The 20,040-nt window shown below is 43.3% G+C and overlaps 2 protein-coding genes across 6 annotated transcripts in view; both read left to right on the top strand.

Moving 5' to 3' along the window:
- LOC120916274 (von Willebrand factor-like) overlaps positions 1-20,040 on the top strand; it is a 74,231-nt gene that overhangs the window by 16,653 nt on the left and 37,538 nt on the right. For all 3 annotated transcript variants that reach the window (XM_040327150.1, XM_040327153.1, XM_040327149.1), the window contains exon 2: positions 913-973. In XM_040327150.1, coding sequence (XP_040183084.1) covers positions 913-973 — 61 coding nt within the window. The remainder of the gene's footprint in view (positions 1-912; positions 974-20,040) is intronic.
- Positions 8,760-19,045, top strand: LOC120916273 (von Willebrand factor-like). Of its 3 annotated transcripts, XM_040327146.1 has the most exons (8): positions 8,762-8,822; positions 10,271-10,346; positions 13,002-13,034; positions 13,462-13,662; positions 15,552-15,740; positions 16,860-17,048; positions 17,621-17,815; positions 18,726-19,045. In XM_040327146.1, the coding sequence occupies exons 2-8, from the start codon at positions 10,310-10,312 to the stop codon at positions 18,920-18,922; spliced, it is 1,041 nt and encodes a 346-aa protein (XP_040183080.1). In that variant the 5' UTR covers positions 8,762-8,822; positions 10,271-10,309; the 3' UTR covers positions 18,923-19,045. The 3 variants fall into 3 exon arrangements, with proteins under 3 accessions (XP_040183082.1, XP_040183081.1, XP_040183080.1); XM_040327148.1 differs by lacking the exon at positions 13,462-13,662 and having other exon boundaries at positions 8,760-8,822; XM_040327147.1 differs by lacking the exon at positions 15,552-15,740 and having other exon boundaries at positions 8,760-8,822.

Genomic DNA, 20,040 nt, shown 5'->3' with positions numbered 1-20,040 from the left:
AATAATAATAATAATAATAATAATAATAATAATAATAATAAAATAAAACCATTCTATGCAATTTCAATGTGTGAATGAGGAAAATACTGCATTATGGCCACTAGATGGCATTGACTACAAAAAGAAGTAAGTATGTTTCTTAGCGCCATCTAGTGAACATAATTCAGTATTTTCCCTATTCACACAACTGAATTGCAGGGTCAATAGATGACACTAACTATCATAAGAAATAAATGTTTCTTCATGCTACAAGTGCACAAGTGTAAAATCATGCTGTGTGCAATTCAAATGTTTTGAATAGGGAAAATACTGCACTATGATCACTAGATGGTGCTGACTATAGTCATAAAATATAAGTATGCCTCTTAGTGCCATCTAGTGGTCATAATGCATTTTTTTCCCCCAGGCAATTACTAGAATTTGTACATTTTAATTTCAAAGCCACTAGATGGCACTGACTATTATAAGAAATAAATATGTTTCTTAGTGCCATCTTAGTGTTCTAAAGCATTCTATACATTTTAATTTCAAGGCCACTTAAATATATTTCTTAGTGCCATCTTTGTGACCATAATTCAGTATTTTCCCTATTCACACAATTGAATTGCAGGGTCACTAGATGACACTATTATAAGAAATAAATATGTTTATTAGTGCCATCTAGTGGCCATAATGGAGTTATATTAAGATATTGGGTAATTTTTCTAGCTCCTGCATTGTCACCCTGTCACATGGGCTTCTGATGGAGATTACACGTGTAAAATCATGCTGTGCAATTCAAATGTATGAATGGGGATAATACTGCATTATGACCACTAGATGGTGCTGGTTATAGTGAGAAATAAGTATGCTTATACTGTATATATCTTTCTGTGTCTCATGTGTAGCGCTTGCCTTCTCTCTTTGTTTCAGGAAACTGATAAAGTCTTGGTAATCATGGGGCCGTCCTCTGCATTCCTTCTGGCCCTAATTGGTGAGTAAAATAAATTGATAAAGTCTACATTGATTTATAGTGATGTCGGCTCATTAATCATCAATGGATAATCATTTTTGTCAGTGGGAGTAATAACCCCCCTCCCCCAAAATTAGTGTCAGTGGGAGTAATAAAAGACCCACAAGCATTGGTGTCAGTGGGAGTAATAACCAACCCCCCCCCCCCCCAAATTGGTTAGTGTTAATGGGAGTTATAAAAGTTGTGAAGCATTCGTGTGAGTGAGAGTAATAAAAGACCTACAATTATCGATGTCAGTGGGAGTAAAAAAAAAGTCTATTGGTGTCAGTGGGAGTAATAATTCCCCTCCCCCCAGCATTGGTTTCAGTGGGAGTAAACATTCCCCTCCCCCAGCATTGGTTTCAGTGGGAGTAAACATTCCCCTCCCCTGCAGCATTGGTGTCAGTGGGAGTACTAATCCCCCCCCAGCATTGGTGTCAATGGGAGTAATAATCCCCCCCCCCCAGCATTGGTGTCAATGGGAAAAATAATTCCATCCCCCCCAGCATTGGTGTCAATGGGAGTAACAATTCCCCCCCAGCATTGGTGTCAATGGGAGTAACAATCCCCCCCCCCCCCCCCAGCATTGGTGTCAATGGAAGTGATAGCAATCCTCCAGTATTTTTGGAAGTGAGAGTAATTACGCCCCTCCCCCAGCATTGGTGTCAGTGGGAGTAAGAATTCCCCCCCAGCATTGGTGTCAGTGGGAGTAATATACCTCCCCGAATTTGTGTCATTGGGAGTAAATCCTCCCCAGCATTGGTTTCAGTGGAAGAAATAACAAGCCCCCCCCCCCAGCATTGATGTCAGTGGGAGTAATAAAAGACCTACAATCACTGGTGTCAATGGGAGTAATAAAACCCCCCCAGCGTTGGTGTCAGTAGGAGTAATGAACCTCCCACTGTTGGCGTCAGTGAGAGTAATAACCCCTCCAGCATTGAAGCCAATGGGTGTGATATAAGACTACCCCCAGCATTGATGTCAGTGGGAGTAATGAACCTCCCGGTATTGGTGTCAGTGGGAGTAATATACCTCCCCGAATTTGTGTCATTGGGAGTAAATCCTCCCCAGCATTGGTTTCAGTGGAAGAAATAACAAGCCCCCCCCCCCCCAGCATTGATGTCAGTGGGAGTAATAAAAGACCTACAATCACTGGTGTCAATGGGAGTAATAAAACCCCCCCAGCGTTGGTGTCAGTAGGAGTAATGAACCTCCCACTGTTGGCGTCAGTGAGAGTAATAACCCCTCCAGCATTGAAGCCAATGGGTGTGATATAAGACTACCCCCAGCATTGATGTCAGTGGGAGTAATGAACCTCCCGGTATTGGTGTCAGTGGGTGTAATATAAGACTACCCCCAGCATTGATGTCAGTGGGAGTAATGAACCTCCCAGCATTGATGTCAGTGGGTGTAATATAAGACTACGCCCAGCATTGATGTAACTGGGAATAATAAAGGGGAATAAAGAGTTCCATTTCTTTCTGGGTCCTCATTGTGAAGATCCCCCCTCTCTCTGATACCTGGTGGTGGGAAATCCAAACATTTCCAGTTGTCACCAGAACAGGAATAGAGGGGAATTCTTTCAATGGGGACACCTGTTTTGGTTACATTTGTCTTTCATTATTTTGGAGAGATTAGCTCACACTTCCTGTTGTGTACAAAATGTGTTATTTTTTACTTTTTAATTTGAATATTTTATTGTTAATGAAAATATTATTTTAATTATTCGATGAATAAAATCGTTTTTGTTTTCCAGGTGTCGCCTTCATACTAATCCATGCTGGGGCAGGTACATATAAAAATGAAATCCTTCTATAGAAGGGGGGGATGGTGTACATTCATTCTGTGTGGATGGGGGCAAAAATCTAATGTTACAATGCCATTTACTCACCAGGTCAAATATTATTCAGGAAAAATACCACATTATGGCCTCTAGATGGAGCTAAAGATCATAGGAAATAAATACAATGGAACCTCGGATTACGAGGATAATCCGTTCCAGGAGAACGCTCATAATCCAAAGAACTCGCATATCAAAGTGAGTTTCCCCATAGAGGTCAATGGAGACGAAAATAATTTGTTCCGCATTGACTTCTATGCCATGCAATACCGCATGTGACCAGAGGTGGGGGGCGCCAGAGAGCCTTGGAAAGGCTCGGCTACAACTTGGCTAAACTCAGAAAACCTCAGGAACTGAGTATTTCCAAACGGCTCCAGCGCCCCCGTACCTCAGGCCAAATGCGGTACTGCACACCAAGGTAGCTTGAGTCCTGCTTGTTTTGCGAGACAACACTCACAAACCGAGTCTGGATTTAAAAAAATAATAAAAATGCTCGTATTGCGAAACGCTCGTTACTCGCAATCCGAGGTTTTACTGTACTTATTAACTATGAGCGTCGGCTCCATCTAGTTGCCATAATGATGCATTACCACATTATGGTCTCTAAATGAAGGCGATGAGCACAGGAAATAAATAATTATTAACTATGAGCATCAGCTCCATCTAGTGCCCATAATGTGGTATTGTCACATTATGTCCCCTAGAACGGGTGTCTCCAAACTTTCTAAACAAAGGGCCAGTTTATTGTCCTTCAGATTTTAGGGGGGGACCGGACTGTGGCCAGGGAGAGCGTACATTTTCCAGGCATCAGTGGGAGTAAACATTGCCACATTTGGAATAAGGTGGAAGAATAGTGCCCCATCATAGTACCCCATTTTTGGCATCAATGGGAGAAATGGTGCCCCATTGTTGATGTCAATTGGCAAAATAGTGTCTTGTATCAGTGAGAGAAGAATACCCCAAGGGCCAGGTAAAAACAAGCAAAGGGCCGCATCCGGCCCTCGCGCCACAGTTTGAAGGCCACTGCTCTGGAAGATGGAGATGATGATCATCGGAAGCAAATACTTATTAACTATGAGTGGCAGCTCCATCTAGTGGCCATAATGCAGTATTACCATATTATGGCCTCTAAAGGAAGCTGATGATCATAGGAAATAAATACTTATTAACTATGAGTGTCAGCTCCATCTAGTGGCCATAATGCGGTATTACAACATTATGGCTTCTATATGGTGATGATGATCATAGGAAACAATCTTTTTTTGTTATGATCATCATCTCGTGGCCATAATGCATTCTTTTAATCATTCACTCTCTATAGATGAATAACATTTGATCTGGAATGTAAACCAGCTTAACAACAATAGAGTTTGCCTCATTCACACAGCACAAACATACATGCAGTTTCATCGGATGAATAGTTTTCAGATTATTTTTTTTTTTAATAAATACATCCCCTTAGCAAAATAAGTAAAATTATCCTCTACACATTTTGTGGCTACATTAGTTTCCATAAAATGGCTCATCCCTAAACAGGTTACTGCCACCTAGAGGATTTTACTGGGCAGAGAGGTCTGGGGGATGTGGAATAATTGTAAAAAAAAATAAAAATAATAAAAAAAAAAAAATACCTGGGGATAGGAAAGTGTATTTCAGTGCAGTTTGATCTTGTTTGTCTAAAAAAATTGTCAATATTTTTTTTTTCGTTTTGACTTTTTCAGTTGCCAACGCTGAATGCCCAGAAAATCAAGAATACATACAGTGTGGGCCTGCCTGCCCAGCAACCTGTGGCAATTGGAAAGACCCCTCGATCTGCACTATGAATTGTGTCCCTGGGTGTTACTGTAAGGCTGGATATGTGCTGCGGAGTAAGGATGATAAAACCCGCTGTGTCCTAACCAAGGATTGCCCCTAATGATAAAACCATGAAACTCAAGCCTTACAAGTGAAAGGCTATGCAGAAGATGACAGGAAGCTGATATAAAGATAGACGCTGGTGCTTATGCTAGCTGTGAGAGTGTGTATATATATATATATATATATATATATATACACACACACACACAATGTTTTAATGTCACATTTTATGTTGGTCATACACTTGGTAGCGGTGTTGTTATTGCAAAATAAGTTTACTGTCAATTATCACTGAATAAAACATGAATATGTTTCCTATCAATATGTGTTTGAGCTTTATTAAGACTCTTAAAATGATTGTAAAGCTTCACATTTTTTTTTTTTTTTAAATAACAAACATGTCAGACTTACCTCCACTGTGCAGCTCATTTTGCTGAGAGTAGCCCCGATCCTCCTCTTCTGGGGGTCCCTCGGCGGCTGTCTCGGCTCCTCCCCGCTTCTGGTAACCCCCTCTGGGAAGCTCTCTCCCAAGGGGGGTTAGCTTGTGGGCGCGTTCCCAAGTCCTGTAATTGGCGTCCATAGCCGCCGACTACAGGACTGGGCCCCGCCCCCCGCATCATTGGAGTTGATTGACAGCAGCGCGAGCCAATGGCTGAGCTGCTATTAATCTATTCAATGAAGAGCCGAGAAGACCGGGCTGAGATCAGACGCGGGACTTTTGAGGGCTCAGGTAATTAAAATGGGGGGCTGGGGGGGGGGCAGTGATCATAGGATGCATTAAGGTGAAAATACATGGTACCTTTACAACCCCTTTAATGTATTGTCATTCCTAGGTGATGGTACCCAGATGTGTAACTATAACTTTCAGGACCCCAGTGCAAGAAATGAGGGGCCCTCCGGACAGGGGGGGGGGGCTGGTAAATATTACAAAACCTTCCATTCCTCAGAAGTAAAACAAACATTCAGCCCAGGTTCACACTGTAAAAGGCTGGAAGGCATGGGGCGGGGAGGCATTGTGGGGCACAGATGGCAGCACAATGTTGGGCTGAAGGCTCTTCAGCAAATTAGGGTGCACTATGGGGATCTAGGAGCATTAATGGGGACTGAGGGCTCTTAGGGAGCCTGGGGTGCTGTGGGAGGTTGAGGGGCACTGTGAAAGATTGGGAGGCACTTGGAAAGCTGAAAGGCACAGTGGGAGGTTGGGATCTGCACTAGCTGGAGGCCTGAGAGGCCAATGGGATAGATCAGGGGTAAGCAACCTCGGTCCTCCAGCTGTGGTGAAACTACAAGTCCCATGAGACATTGTAAGACCCCGACAATCACAGGAATGACTCTTAGAGGCAGAGGCATGATGGGATTTGTAGTTTCAGCACAGCTGGATTGCGGAGGTTGCCGCCCCCTTGGTTAGATCATATAGCCAGCTCTGGAATTCTCCAGAATATAGAACCTGCACTTACAAAACACCACGTGTAAAAAAAAAAAAAACATTTTTATATGGTTGTCTAGTGTCCATAAAATACATATTTTCCTGAAATGTTACCCCCAATTCCAAAAAAGTTTAGACGCTGTGTAAACTCTACATAAAAAAAACACAATACAATGATCTGCGAATCTCATAAACCCATATTTTATTCACAATAAAAAAATAAATAAAACAAACATTTAAACTGAGAATAAAAGTAAGGTTATTCTGAAAATGATGGCAGCAACAAGTCTCAAAAAAGTTGGAACAGGGTAACAAAAAGCTAGCAAAGTGGTGCCGACAAGGAAGAGCTGGAAGAATATTTTGTAATTAATTCAGTTAATTGTCAAAAAGGTCAGTAAGGCTAGGTTCACACCACGATTTTTACATCCGATAATCGGACCGTTAAATCGGATGGAATCGTATATGACAAAATCGTATGTCAAAATTTTCACTAAAAAATCGGATCCTGATTTTAAATAATGTCTGGGAAAAAGCAGATTTTTGAAGTTATGGATATTCATAACTGAAACACCGGCACCAAAATGTCACCAAATTAATATTTCACATTTTGGTAAATGCCAGTGATATTTGGTGCCTCAAATTATCCTCAGTACCTGTGTAATTAATATGTGTTCTGTTTTAAAGGGATGAGGTGGCAACCCTAACCATGTCACAGTCCCGATAAAAAAAATACATAATCGCCGCCATTACAAGTAAAAAAAAAAAAAAAAAAAAAATTCGGACGCTGCCATTGCCGGTAATTGCCACCAATTTGGAATGCGATTTGAGACATCAAATTGCATCAACGTGAACCAGGGCTTAAAGTGAGAAAAACTGACCATTTTAACAAAAATAAATAAAAAATAAGGTAATTTTGAAAATAATGGCAGCAACACATCTCAAAAAAGTTGGGACAGGGCAGCAAAAAGCTGGCTAAGTGGGCGGTACTGACAAGGAAGAGCTGGAAGAACATTTTGCAACTAATTTGGTTAATTGGCGACAAGTTAGTAACATAACTGGGTATAAATATTCCATTCTGGCCACTAGATGGAGCTGAAGGTCAAAAGAAATCAACTTATTAAACAAAATACGGCCAGAATTTCTTTGTCGGGAATTTATTTATGGGGATCTGTAAGGCTGCTTTCACACTGGGGTGTCGGTGGTAAAGCGGCGCTATTTTTAGCGATGCTTTACCGTCATTTTTGCGTAGTTTTTCAGCCGTTAGCAGGCGCTTTTAACCCCCGCTAGTGGCCAGCGGTGCTGCCCATTGATTTCAGCCTAAGGTTGCTTTCACACTGGGGTGTTGGGGGTGTCGGAGGTAAAGCGCCGCCATTTTTAGCGGCGTTTTACCGTAATTTTTGCAGCATTTTTCGGCCGCTACCGGGGCTCTTTTAACCCCCGCTATCGGCCAGCGATGCTGCCCATTGATTTCAGCCTAAGGTTGCTTTCACACTGGGGTGTTGGAGGTGTCGGTGGTAAAGCGCTGCCATTTTTAGCGGCGTTTTACCGTCATTTTTGCAGCATTTTTCGGCCGCTACCGGGGCTCTTTTAACCCCCGCTATCGGCCAGCGATGCTGCCCATTGATTTCAGCCTAAGGTTTCTTTCACACTGGGGCGTTGGGGGTGTCGGCGGTAAAGCGGCGCTATCTTTAGCGGCACTTTACCGCCGTTTTTGCAGCACATTTCGGTTGCTAGCAGGGGGAATTTTAAACCCCCGCTAGCAGCAGCGCTTTGCCGGCAGTTCGGAGGCGCTGCCCATTTATTTCAATGTGCAGTGGTGCTTTAGGCCCCTTGCACACTGGGGCGTTTTTCATGCGGTACGGCGCTAAAAATAGCGCTGCTATACCGCATGAAAAATCATGCCCTGCAGTGTTCAATGTGAAAACCCGAAGGCTTTCACACTGAAGCGGTGCGCTAGCAGGAGCGCACCAAAAGTCCTGCTAGCCGCATATTTACCGCGGTATAGGAGCGGGGTGTTCACCGCTCCTATACCGCGCCTTCCCATTGAAATCAATGGGAAAGCGCGGTAATACCGGGCGGTATACCGGGCGGTATTAACCCTTTTTCGGCCGCTAGCGGGGGTTAAAACCTCACCGCTAGCGCCGAATATCGCGGTAAATACGACGGTATAGCCGCGCTACAAAAAGCGCGGCTATACCGTCACCGCGGCTCCACGCTGCAATGTGAAAGCAGCCTTAGGATCAATGTGTATACCCCACACCTACAGCGCTGCAAAGATGCGGCTAGCAGGACTTTTTTTTTACCGTCCTGCCTCGGGCTTTCACATTGGAGCGAGTAGAGAGGCGCTTTGCATGCGCTCGGAAGCGCTATAGCGCCCAGAAAGCACCTCAGTGTGAAAGCAGCCTAAGGCTAGGATAGAGTTTAGGAACGGAAGAAGCGGGTCAGTTGAATTTCTGATCAAATTAATCCAAAGAAAGGGAGGAGCCCAATTAAATGGCATTGAGACGTCGTAGATTCCCAATTTATTAATTATAGAGCATATGATGGTGCCCTGGGCGTCCTCATTGGCACATCATGCAAATCCCAGAGAACTGGGATCTAATTAATGTGCCACACCCAACTAAGTGTATGGCCACACCCCCTACTCTCCTCCTATATAAGGCTGAACCCGGCCATCCCTCATACAGAACCTTCTGACTACTACACAGGTCAGTGGTGCCTGCAATGGCCTAATGCCTTACTGAAGACTTTATGCATTAACTTTTTGAGATGGATTTATGTACATTTTGTTTTACAGCTTTGTTTGTATCTTATGAGGTGTTTTTTTTTTTTTAATGCTAACCAGTTGCGGACCTCCCTATAGCAGATTTACTGCTATATGGTGTCTGTTCTGTGTATCATTTTATACACATGTGATTCTGCTTGTCTGCTGCAATATTGTAATATTATAAGTTACTATGTATAATATCGCATTCCTAGTAAATTAAAAAAAAAAAAAAAAAAAAAAAAACGATTCCATAAATCTATTGCAGTTTGTGGATGGGAATAACTTTTGTGCAAACCAATCAATGCATGCTTATTGGTTGGGTTTTTTATTTGTTTTCCCCCCCCCCCCCATTGTGTGTGTGTGTGTGTGTGTGTGTGTCAAAGTTATATTATAATAATAAAAAAAAAATATATATATATATATATATATATATATATATATATATATATATATATATATATATATATATATATATATATATATATATATATATATATATATATATATATATATATATATATATTTATTTTTTTTCTTTTATTATTGTGGGGGGTTATGTGATGATGCAAGTTGATCAAATCCCACTAAAATAAAGCTCTCTTTCTAGGGAATTAAATTGCATGACCGACCGTGCAATTGTCAAAGTAATACAGTGTCGTATTGCAAAAAAATGGCCTGGCCATGAAGGGGGGGGGGGTTAAATCTTTTGCAGGTTTAGTGGTTAAGCTTTGCAATGGCAAAATCAATTTTAATATCTCTAAATTTGCAGATTTTATTAAAATAATCCCTATAAAAATTTATTATAAAAATGTATTCATTAATTTTGAAAGATTTATGTGCTGTGTATAGTTTATTTTCTCGCTATTTTTGGTGTGACAACAGCTGCAATAATTTTTGTGGTAGCATGGGGGGGGGACTCTGGTATAGTATTAAAAATAATCATGTTGACGGCCTTGTTCAGGCACTTCCTTATATGGGGGGGGGGGGTGACAACACTCTGTCCCTGGCTCCCAGTTGTGCTCCTGTGTTGCCACACAGGCTTCTGGTGGAGATTGCAAGAGGCTTTTCCAACACATTATACAGGCATGGGGCCACTGCTGTCACCACCAGGAAACCCGCCCTGAGAGATGCTATGTGGCCATTGCTGGGGTGCATGTAGTGATTGCAAAGGGGCTGCAGGAGATCAGCAACACTGTAATTTAACACAGGGTGAGGAAAGGTGAAGATTGGTGCATCATAAGTGTATGTAAAGACAACCCCCCCCCCCCCCTTTTTTTTTTTTTTAATGTAATGTAGGGAATTATTATAATCCTGGTTTGTTTAAAGAGATTACAATCACGTTGCACATTGTTATATGGACGTTCATATACATTTCTGTCTCATCTGTAGCACTTGTAACAGAGGACAACTGTGATAGTCTTGGTGATCATGGGACCGTCCTCTGGATTCCTGCTGCTTCTGATTGGTGAGTAGAAATCCTCATTTATAAGGTCTACATTGATTTATAGTGGAGTCGGCTCAGTATAGCCTCAATCTGTCATTTAATCATGATATATTGCACAATAATCCACTGTCTTTATCTATGATGGTAAGCCAGGGGCCCCGAGCTTAAAGTGTAACTCCACTTGTGTTGTTGGGAGGGGGGGGGGGGGATTCCCCTCTGGGTGATCCCATGTACATTGCAAGTATAACAAACATTTGTTGCAGTTCCCTACGCTTTTTGTTCTGAAGAAATGCCAGTGTTTGTCAGCATAGCTCGGGACTGTTCCTGATTTCGAGGGACTGTCCCTCTTTTCTCCTCATTTGTCCTTCATTTTGGTCTGATCTCTATGTAGATGTATATAAAATGCACCTTTATATATCAAAAGTGTTTTCCAGCACTAAACCTTTTCTCAATTGCTGCATTTGTAAATTCCAAAAGCCAATATAAAGTCATGGTAAAAAAGCACTCGTGGGTTTAACAAATCTTGTACAAAAAAAAAAAATCTCCCTTTAGGGGGTGTGTCCTATGCAGTGGCGTCTCCTGCTTTCATATTTAGGGGGGGCACATGGGGGGGACAGGGACAAAAGTAGGGGGGCCAACTATAAAATGCAAATTATATATATATATATATATATATATATATATATATATATATATATATATCTCTCTCCTGGGGCCCTTTACTACGATCCCACTATGGGCCCTTTCACATGTTCTGCAGTGAGCTCCCTTCCTACTATACTGGGGCCCCCCAGGGTGGCAGAAAACAAGAGATATATGTCACAAGCACAACAAGAAAATATAAGGGTCCAAAGCAGTGGAAGAACTATCAGGGTTGCAAAGGTTGTCTTGCCACCGGGCCCTGGTGTTCTGCCACAGTGGGGATCCCCAGCTGTCCTGTCCCTGCTATTTACAGCGCTGGTCTGGCTCCTTGGCAGCAGTCTATTAGGACCTAGTGCTGGTGACATTATGGGTGCATGCAGGGGAAGGCTGGCACTATTGGTTAAAGAGAGCTGAGCCCCCAGCTGGTCACCTAGCAGCAGTAATGCTGTATAACCTTCTCTGTTGACATGCTGATTGGGATGTGATGCTCCCAGTCAGATCTAATAAACACAGTATTTATTAGCATCAAGAGTACAACCACATAAATATAATCAGCAGCCAAGTGGGCTCTAGGCCTGTAAAGTGTGGGCTTTGATCAATAAAATCACTGATATTTATGACTAGGATTTGACTAAGAGCATCACCTGGATTGCATCCCGATCAGCATGTCAGAAAAGGGTCCACTGCTGCTAAGCAACCTGCAGGGAGCTCAACTGTCTACAACCAATAGAGATGGGCTCGGGTGTGTTTGAAATCCCACATGCCCGATCACGCCAGGAAGCCGACACTCCACAGTGCTAATCAATGTATGGGCTGCCTAAGAGCTAAGACCAGCCATAGACAGTTTAAATCTCCGCTGGTTCAGCAGAAACTGGCTGAGATTTGAACCATTAATGAGCAGATTCTCTTATAATTATCACTAGTGGTTGCTGTATAGCCACTAGTGATAATCACTGTTTGTCGGGAGAATATAATTGCTGGGCAGGAGGGATATTCCCCTGTCACCACTGTCTGTTGATGGGGGAATCATGCAAGTTTCTTTCCTGCAATCTGTGGATGCAGGAAAGAAATTTGCACCGTATATTATCTGCCTAACTGAAAGTGAAAGTAAATTGTGAATGTTTTGAAAGAACAGGAGAGGGGGAGGGAGACAGATCGGGGGGGACAGAAGGGATGGAGATAATGTAGTTCAGTGATTACAGTGTACTGCAGTCTGCAGTGCACACACTTAAACACGGCCCAGGCTAGAATATCTGGTTGTGTGTGAGCGCTCGCATTATGCAGTGTCGGCGAGCACAGGGAGGGGGAGGAATCCCCCGCAGAGCTGACTGGGGGCGCTCTCCCTCTCAGGGAGCAAAATACAAAAATTCCAAAAAACAAAACAAAATGTTTTGTTTTTTTGGGGGGGGGGGGGCACATGGTGGGGCACAGCATGATGTTGGGGGGGTCAGGTCCCTCCTCGCCTGTCGGCAGTTGCTTGGATTTTTTAGGAGTGGGGAAGGGGCCAGAATATATGTAATTTACCAGCCCCTTCCCTTTCTGAATGAACAATGTGGGTGATCAGTAGTGTGTGTGTGTGTGTGTGTGTGTGTGTGTGTGTGTGTGTGTGTTTGGGGTGCACACACCTATGGTTTCATAATTGACTGTCAGGTGTGCAGCAGCAGAGCACTAATGAGGAAATCTGCTGGGCCTGCTTCACTTTAGATGTGCTCCTATTGGGACTATCTCTCCAAAAGGCATTTTTGTTGCGGGGGGATGCTGACTTGTATCTTGGTGCGGATTTCTGGGAAAATTGGTGAGCCAATCGCAACAAGCAGGAAATGATGTTTCTGGGGAGTGGTCAGTACACGCTCTGTGTACAGAACAACCCCAGGTAGCCATATTGCAGTGTAGTCTCAGAAAATTACAGTGGCTGCAGATTGGAAAGGTAACATTCAATTATAATATGATTAGTGTCGCAATTTTTATATATATCTATCGCTACAAGAATAAATGAAAATTACTTAATTGATTTGATTGCCTTTTGTTTTTCAGGCATCACCTTTATATCAACACATGCCATACCAGGTACGTATAAACCTGAAATCCTCTCTATACAGTGTTTTTTTTTAAAAAAATTATGTCAAATTTTTATTTAGCTTTTACTCAGTCTTGATTAAAATTAAATTTTAATAGATATAGGAATACTTGTGGGATATTTAAGGTGCACATACTAATAAATTGATCCAGGGGGTATATTTTATTTTAACAATGATTAAAAAGTCTAAACAATTCCACAGCAAAGTACATGAATCCTTATGGATACAGCAAATTTTGATGGGAGTTCCCAACTGGTTCTTTTATTTATTTATTTATTTATATATATATATATATATATATATATATATATATATATTACTTTTTTTTTTTTTTTTTTTCTTCTCCTATATGTATGTCTATTTCCCAACTGTTTTGCTGGTCCAAAATCTCTCTATCTATATCTCTCTATTTTCAGTTCTTGACGGTGACGCTGAGTGCCCACCGGATCAAGTATATAATGAGTGTGGAAGTGCCTGTTACTCTCCATGTGGCGGTAGGGACCCAGACGTAGAGTGCACCCAGCAGTGTGTCCCTGGATGTTTCTGTAAGCCTGGATTCATGTTTCTGGAGGGGAGTAATGAGACCAAATGTGTCCCCTGCAACCCAACCCCTACAGGTGAATTAGAATTTAATTTTTATTTTTTGGTTCACTTGAGCAACCAGATTGTGTGGCCGATGCAATCTGGGTGCTCGGTTGTAAGCTGTAGCCTGTCTCTTATCCATAAGGGAACAAGATCACGCTTTTTTTTTTTTTTTTTTTTTTTTGCCCCAGAAGGATTTACCCTTTTTTGCAATGTGGCGCTGCATTGCTTTAACTGACACAATTGTGCGACGCTGTACCCAAACAAAGTTTACTTTTTTTTTTTTTTTTTCATAATGCCGCCTGCGATTTACACAATACCACCTGCTGCCCATGATTTACATAACCATGCAGCCCCCTATTTACATATTAATAATGTACACACAGAGCAAACGGCAGTAATGGCTCGCTGGGTCTATCTAAAGCTACAGCTCCAATAGCCCCTATGTAAATCAGTCCTGGTCATGTAGCCACACCCCAACATGGTTCGTCACTTCTGAAGTGAAAAAAATAAAATTAAAATTACCCAGCATCAGTTTAGTGGGAGTAAAAATTACCATAGAGGGTGAATTCTGTGGTCAGAAGGGTGCCCCAGCATTGGTTTCAGTGGAAGCAATAAAATGCTCTCCAGCACTGGGGTTAGAGTAATGAACCCCCAACCCTCACTATACTGACAGAGGAATGTCCTGGGTACTGCAGCCTAGGGTTTTTTTTTTTTTTTTTTTTTCAGGATCGGGGGGATCTCCTATATCCACTTCCTGCCCGGTCAATTGACGTCCGGGAAGTGGTTGTGAAATCCTGACTGGACGTCTATTGACGTCCTGCAGGATTACATGCCGGCGTGCGCCCGTGGGTGCCCGCAGCGATTGGTGATGCGGGGTGTTAGTCTGACACCCTGTTTCTCCGATCTCGGTAAAGCCATAGCTCCCAACTGTCCCTGATTTGGAGCAATGTCCCTCTGTCCTCCTCATTTGTCCCTCATTTTGGTCTGATCCATATAGATGTATATAAAATGCACTTTTTATCTATCAAAGTGTTTTCCAGTGCTAAACCTTTCATCTGATCTCTAAATATCTGCATTTGTACATTCCAAAAGCCAATATAAAGAAATAGTAGTTGTAAAAAAAATCACTTGTGGGTTTAATTTTTTTTTTTTGTACAATTCTCCTTTAAGGGGGAGTGGCGAGGGGTGTGTCCTATGCCTGCATACTTTTGCTGATAGGTGTCCCTCATTCCCATCTCAAAAAGTTGGGAGGTATGGGTAAAGTCTCCGGCAGAGGCTCTTTACCACGTGATCAGCCGTGTCCAACCACGGCTGATCACGATGTAAACAGGAAGAGCCATTGATCGGCTCTTCCTCACTCGTGTCTGACAGACGCGAGTAGAGCGGATCTCCTGACGGGGTGGGGGAGGGGTTCACGCTGATTGTTTATCGGCACAGCCCCCCCCCTTGGATGCCAACACTGGACCACCAGGGAGTGCCCCCAGGTGCTCAATAGAGCAAAAATAGGAAAAAAAACAAAATTAACACAATCTATGGGCACTGACTGGCAACATGGGCACTGACTGAAATGCCCAGCAATGCCATCAGTGCTGCCATATCGGTGCCCATAATTGAAGAAAACATACCTTTTACAGAAAAAAAATAAACGTAATTTTTTTTCAAAAATGTCGGTCTTTTAGTTGCGCAAAAAATAAAAATCGCAGAGGTGATCAAATATCACCAATGATAAAAATGTAATTTGGGTACAGTGTAGCACGACTGCGCAATTGTCATTAAAGGGCCACAGTGCTGAAAGCTGGAAATTGGTTTGGGCAGGAAGGTGCGTAAGTGCCCGGTATGGAAGTGGATATACACGTCTATTTACAAACTTTGTCTTGCTGGTCCAAACATTTTTATCTTTATTTTGTTTGACCTTTTTCAGTTCCTGACACGGAGTGCCCACTGGATCAAGAATATGATAAGTGTAGAAGTGCCTGTTACTCTCCATGCAGCAACATAGACCAGATATGCACCGACGAGTGTATCGCTGGATGTTTCTGTAAGCCTGGATTCAGGTTTCTGGAGGGGAGTAAGAAAACCAAATGTGTCCCCTGCAACCCAACCCCTACAGGTAAAATAAATTTTATTTGGTTCACTTGAGCAACCCGATTGTATGGTCTGTGTGGTCGCTGTGGACTGTCTCTTAAAAATAAACCCACGATCTTGCTCCCTTTTATGGATATATTTTTTTTTTTAATGCATCTCATTTAGGTGGCTGAACCCTAGAGCAGGGATAGGCAACCTGGGGCCCTCCAGCTGTTAAAATTTTCCCATGAGGCATTGCAAGGCTGGCAGTTACATTTGCTCCCAGAGGCATGATGGGACTTGTCGTTCTGCAACAGCTGGACGGCTCCAGGTTCCCTGCACTAGGGAGTATGTTTGCTCGAGCTATTGAAGCTTCGTGGCCTTCCCAGTGCAGGCAGACTATATTTATAGTGAGACGGAGGGACTGTGTCCCATCCTCCCCAGAAGACGTCACTGCTGACGAAACGTGTAAGGCCATGGCTACTCAGTATCTGACTGCATTGGCCATCAAGCACCAGCTAGTGCTCCCTGTGAAACACCATCAGTCTGCTTATCCACCCTGCTGTGAACCTGGTCAGTGAACCCTGTAAGCTTTCAATAAACGTGGATGCTTATGGACTACACAATGGAGATTTGTATTTCTTTCCTGGCATTCATTTGGATTGACTGGAGTGATGACCATCATTTATTATATTTATATATATGTGTGTGTGTATGTATAAATGTATTTTCCTTGCCCAGCCTATGTTCACATCAGATGTGCCTTTGGTCATTATAACCTTTGGCCCATCTTTTCTGGTAAGAGGCATGATGATGATTCCTAGCCGGGGGTGGATCTCTTTACACCTGAGTTGGAAGAACACATGCTAATGGTCTTTGTTCTCACTATGGGCTTCACAATTTCCATTTTATTATGACATAAGGGCATTTATATATGCACTGTTTGTTTGCACCTTAGTTGTTGCCTTTGTGCATGGCTAAGTGTTGGATAAACGCCTGCAATTTTATTGAATGCTGTTCCATATAACATGTATGTTATCATTTTTTTATCCCCAGGGTCAGGGGGGCTCTCTTGTATGCATGTCTATTTACATTTGTCTCGCTGGTCCAAAATGTTTTCTTCTTTTTTTTTTCTTCTTTCATTGATTTTCTGTTCCCGACACAGGTACCGAGTGCCCACCGGATCAAGTATATAATGAGTGTGGAAGTGCCTGTTACTCTCCATGTACCAAAAGGGACCCAGACCTGATGTGCACCCAGCAATGTATCACTGGATGTTTCTGTAAGCCTGGATTCACCTTTCTGGAGGGGAGTAATGAGACCAAATGTGTCCCCTGCAACCCAACCCCTACAGGTGAATTAGAATTTTGATTGAGAGAGACTCTTCTTTCCTGGCATTCCATTGGGATTGACTGTGGCGCGAACATCTTACTGTATGCGCTCTTGGTCATTGTAACCTTTGGCCCATCTTTTCTGGTAAGAGGCATGATGAATATTCCTAGCCGGGGGGTGGATCTCTTTACCCCTGAGTTGGAAGAACACATGCTAATGGTCTTTGTTCCCACTATGGACTTCACAATCTCCCTTCATGCACGGCTAAGTGTTGGATAAACATCTGCAATTTATTGAATGCTCTTCCATATCGCACTTTTTTGGTACTTTATTCAGTTTCATGTTTTTGCACAATATTTGTTGGATCTATAGTGCTGATTTTACACCGATTACTACACAAAGTACAAATACAAGGGCCTCTCCTATAGACACTTTATGGCTCAACTCTCGCCATACTGACATCTAGAGGAATTTCCTTGGTACTGCAGCCTGGAGGACCAAATATGATTGTGTGTCTAGTTCCAAACTTTGTCTTGCTGGCCCAAAATATTTTTATTTAAATTACATTTTTTTTTCATTGTTTGACATTTTCAGTCCCTGACGCCGAGTGCCCACCTGATCAAGAATATGATGAGTGTAGAAGTGCCTGTTACTCTCCATGCGGCGAAATGGAACTAGACCAGATATGCACCGACGAATGTGTCGCTGGATGTTTCTGTAAGCCTGGATTCACGTTTCTGGAAGGAAGTAATAAGACCAAATGTGTTCCCTGCAACCCAGTCATTACAGGTAAAATACATTTTATTTGGTTCACTTGAGCAACCTGATTGTATGGTCGATGTGATCTGGGTGCTCGATTGTAAGATGTGGACTCGCTTATCTGTAAGGGAGCAAGAGTGTGTGTGTGTGTGTGTGTGTGTGTTCCCTCATTTAGGTGGCTGAACACTATCCCAGGGGTAGGCAACCTGAGGCCCTCCAGCTGTTAAACTATATTTCCCATGAGGCATTGCAAGGCTTGCAGTTACAATTGCTCCCAGAGGCATGATGGGACTTGTCGTTCTGCAAGAGCTGGAGGGCCCCAGGTTCCCTACCCCTGCACTAGAGGGAGTATGTCTGGGTGGCCCTCCCAGTGCAGACGGAGTATATTTATAGTGAGACAGAGGGACTGTGTGTCCCGTCCTCCCCAGGAGACGTCACTGCTGACGAAACACTTAGGGGCGTGCTAACTCGGCATCTGTCTGCATTAGCCATCAAGCACCAGCTAGTGCTGCCTGCTGATCCACCCTGCTGTGAACCCTGTAAGCTTTCAATAAACTTGGATGCTTATTATGGAGATTTGTATTTCTTTCCTGGCATTCCAAGAGGGCAATGAGAGGTGTGTGAACGGGCAGATTCAGCTGCCCAGTTAAAATGGTTGCAGCCAGACTCAGAGTAGGGAGATTTCTGAAGCATATTTGGCAAGTACAGAGTGTGTGTAAGCAGACTGCAGTTCCTCTTTAATGGCTCAGCCCTCACCATACTGACATCTAGAGGAAATGGCAGCCTTGGGAAACAAGTGTGTGTGTGTGTGTGGGGGGGGGGGGGGGGGGGGTTTATTATGTCCCTGGGGACAGGAAGGCTCTCCTATATGTCTATTTCCAAAGTTTGTATTTCTGGTCAAAAATATCATCTAATACTTTATTTTTTTGGAAATTTTCAGTTCCTCAGGAGTGCCCACCGGATCAAGTATATAACGAGTGTGGAAGTGCCTGTTACTCTCCATGCGGCATAATGAGCCCAGACCTGATGTGCACCCAGCAATGTGTCCCAGGATGCTTCTGTAAGCCTGGATTCACGTTTCCGGAGTGGGGTGACAAGACCCAATGTGTCCCCTGCAAGTTTACCCTTAGGGGATAAAGTGCTGACCCCCCCCCCCCTGAGAACCTCAAGATTACAGGAAGTGAAGATAATGACAGACTCTGATAGTAGTAGTTGCATTAAAAGTGTGTAATTTAGAAAAATAAATATCTAATGTATAAATATGTGTGGTGTGTGTTTTTGGCATTATGCACATGGGCCTGACAAATGCAGTGTATAGTATTTTATGGACCTGAATACAGCAGTAGTCTATATATTTTAGACCCATGCACACAACTGCATTAAAGCGGTTGTACAGTTTTTTTATTTTTTTTTTTTGTAAATTTTACTTACAGGTAGGCCTATAATAAGGCTTACCTGTAGGTAAAAAAAAAAATCTCAAACCTTTACGGTTTAGGAGATATTCCCCTCGCAATGAGCCGCTGACTGCAGCGGCGCATGCGCAAAGGATTTTTGGCTTAAGGCCCGGCAGCTGCCAGACCTTGCTGGAATGTCTCATGCACGGGAGCAGTAGGGTGACCACATTTCCAAACTACCATTCAGGGACACCCTCCCCAGAAATCAGTTTGTGCTGTAACGGATCACAGTGATTGGACACAAGAGGCGGGATTTGATTTCTCCAATCACAAGCAGGGGGTGGGGACTGTGCTCCTCAAGGCATTCCTGGCCAGGACAAGTACTGTCAGTGAGTGAAGCGACAGCCTTTTTTGGGGTATCAGATTGGCCCGGGGGGTGGCTGTGTCAGTTTCATTCCGGGACACTATATTGTCCTGGAATAAAGGTGCCCGGGACAGACCTGCAAAATGTGGGACTGTCCCGGGCAATCCGGGACACGTGGTCACCCTAGCGAGCAGTGGTGGCTGGTGCTCCAAGCGTGCAAACGAAAAAATTGCAGTAGCCACTGTGCCATGCCATCAAACACAGCCACTGTGCCTATCAATTGTCACCAGTTTGCCCCTCATCTGCCAGTTTGCCCATACCCCCCCCCCCCCGCCTGGCACTTGCCTTTCTTGGGTCATTCTCACTCAATGTCTTCTCCCGGCCTCGATGACTGAAGTGTCATGTCAATCAGGTTACCAGTAACCAGACCCGGTGAACCTGATTAACACTGACACGGGTCTCAGCCAATCAGGGAATGGACACCCTGTGCGTCCCCT

This window comes from Rana temporaria, chromosome 10, assembly GCF_905171775.1.
Source record: "Rana temporaria chromosome 10, aRanTem1.1, whole genome shotgun sequence".
NCBI lineage: Eukaryota > Metazoa > Chordata > Amphibia > Anura > Ranidae > Rana > Rana temporaria.
The sequence above is the reverse complement of the archived record's forward strand: the minus strand, read 5'-3'. Positions and strand labels throughout refer to the sequence as shown.

Excerpts from the sequence above, each read along its gene's own strand:
- LOC120916273 (XM_040327146.1), top strand. The coding sequence starts at position 10,310 with ATGGGACCGTCCTCTGGATTCCTGCTGCTTCTGATTG. Across the intron at positions 13,035-13,461 it reads ATCAACACATGCCATACCAG|TTCTTGACGGTGACGCTGAG; the intron begins GTACGTATAAAC and ends CTCTATTTTCAG. Across the intron at positions 13,663-15,551 it reads CTGCAACCCAACCCCTACAG|TTCCTGACACGGAGTGCCCA; the intron begins GTGAATTAGAAT and ends GACCTTTTTCAG.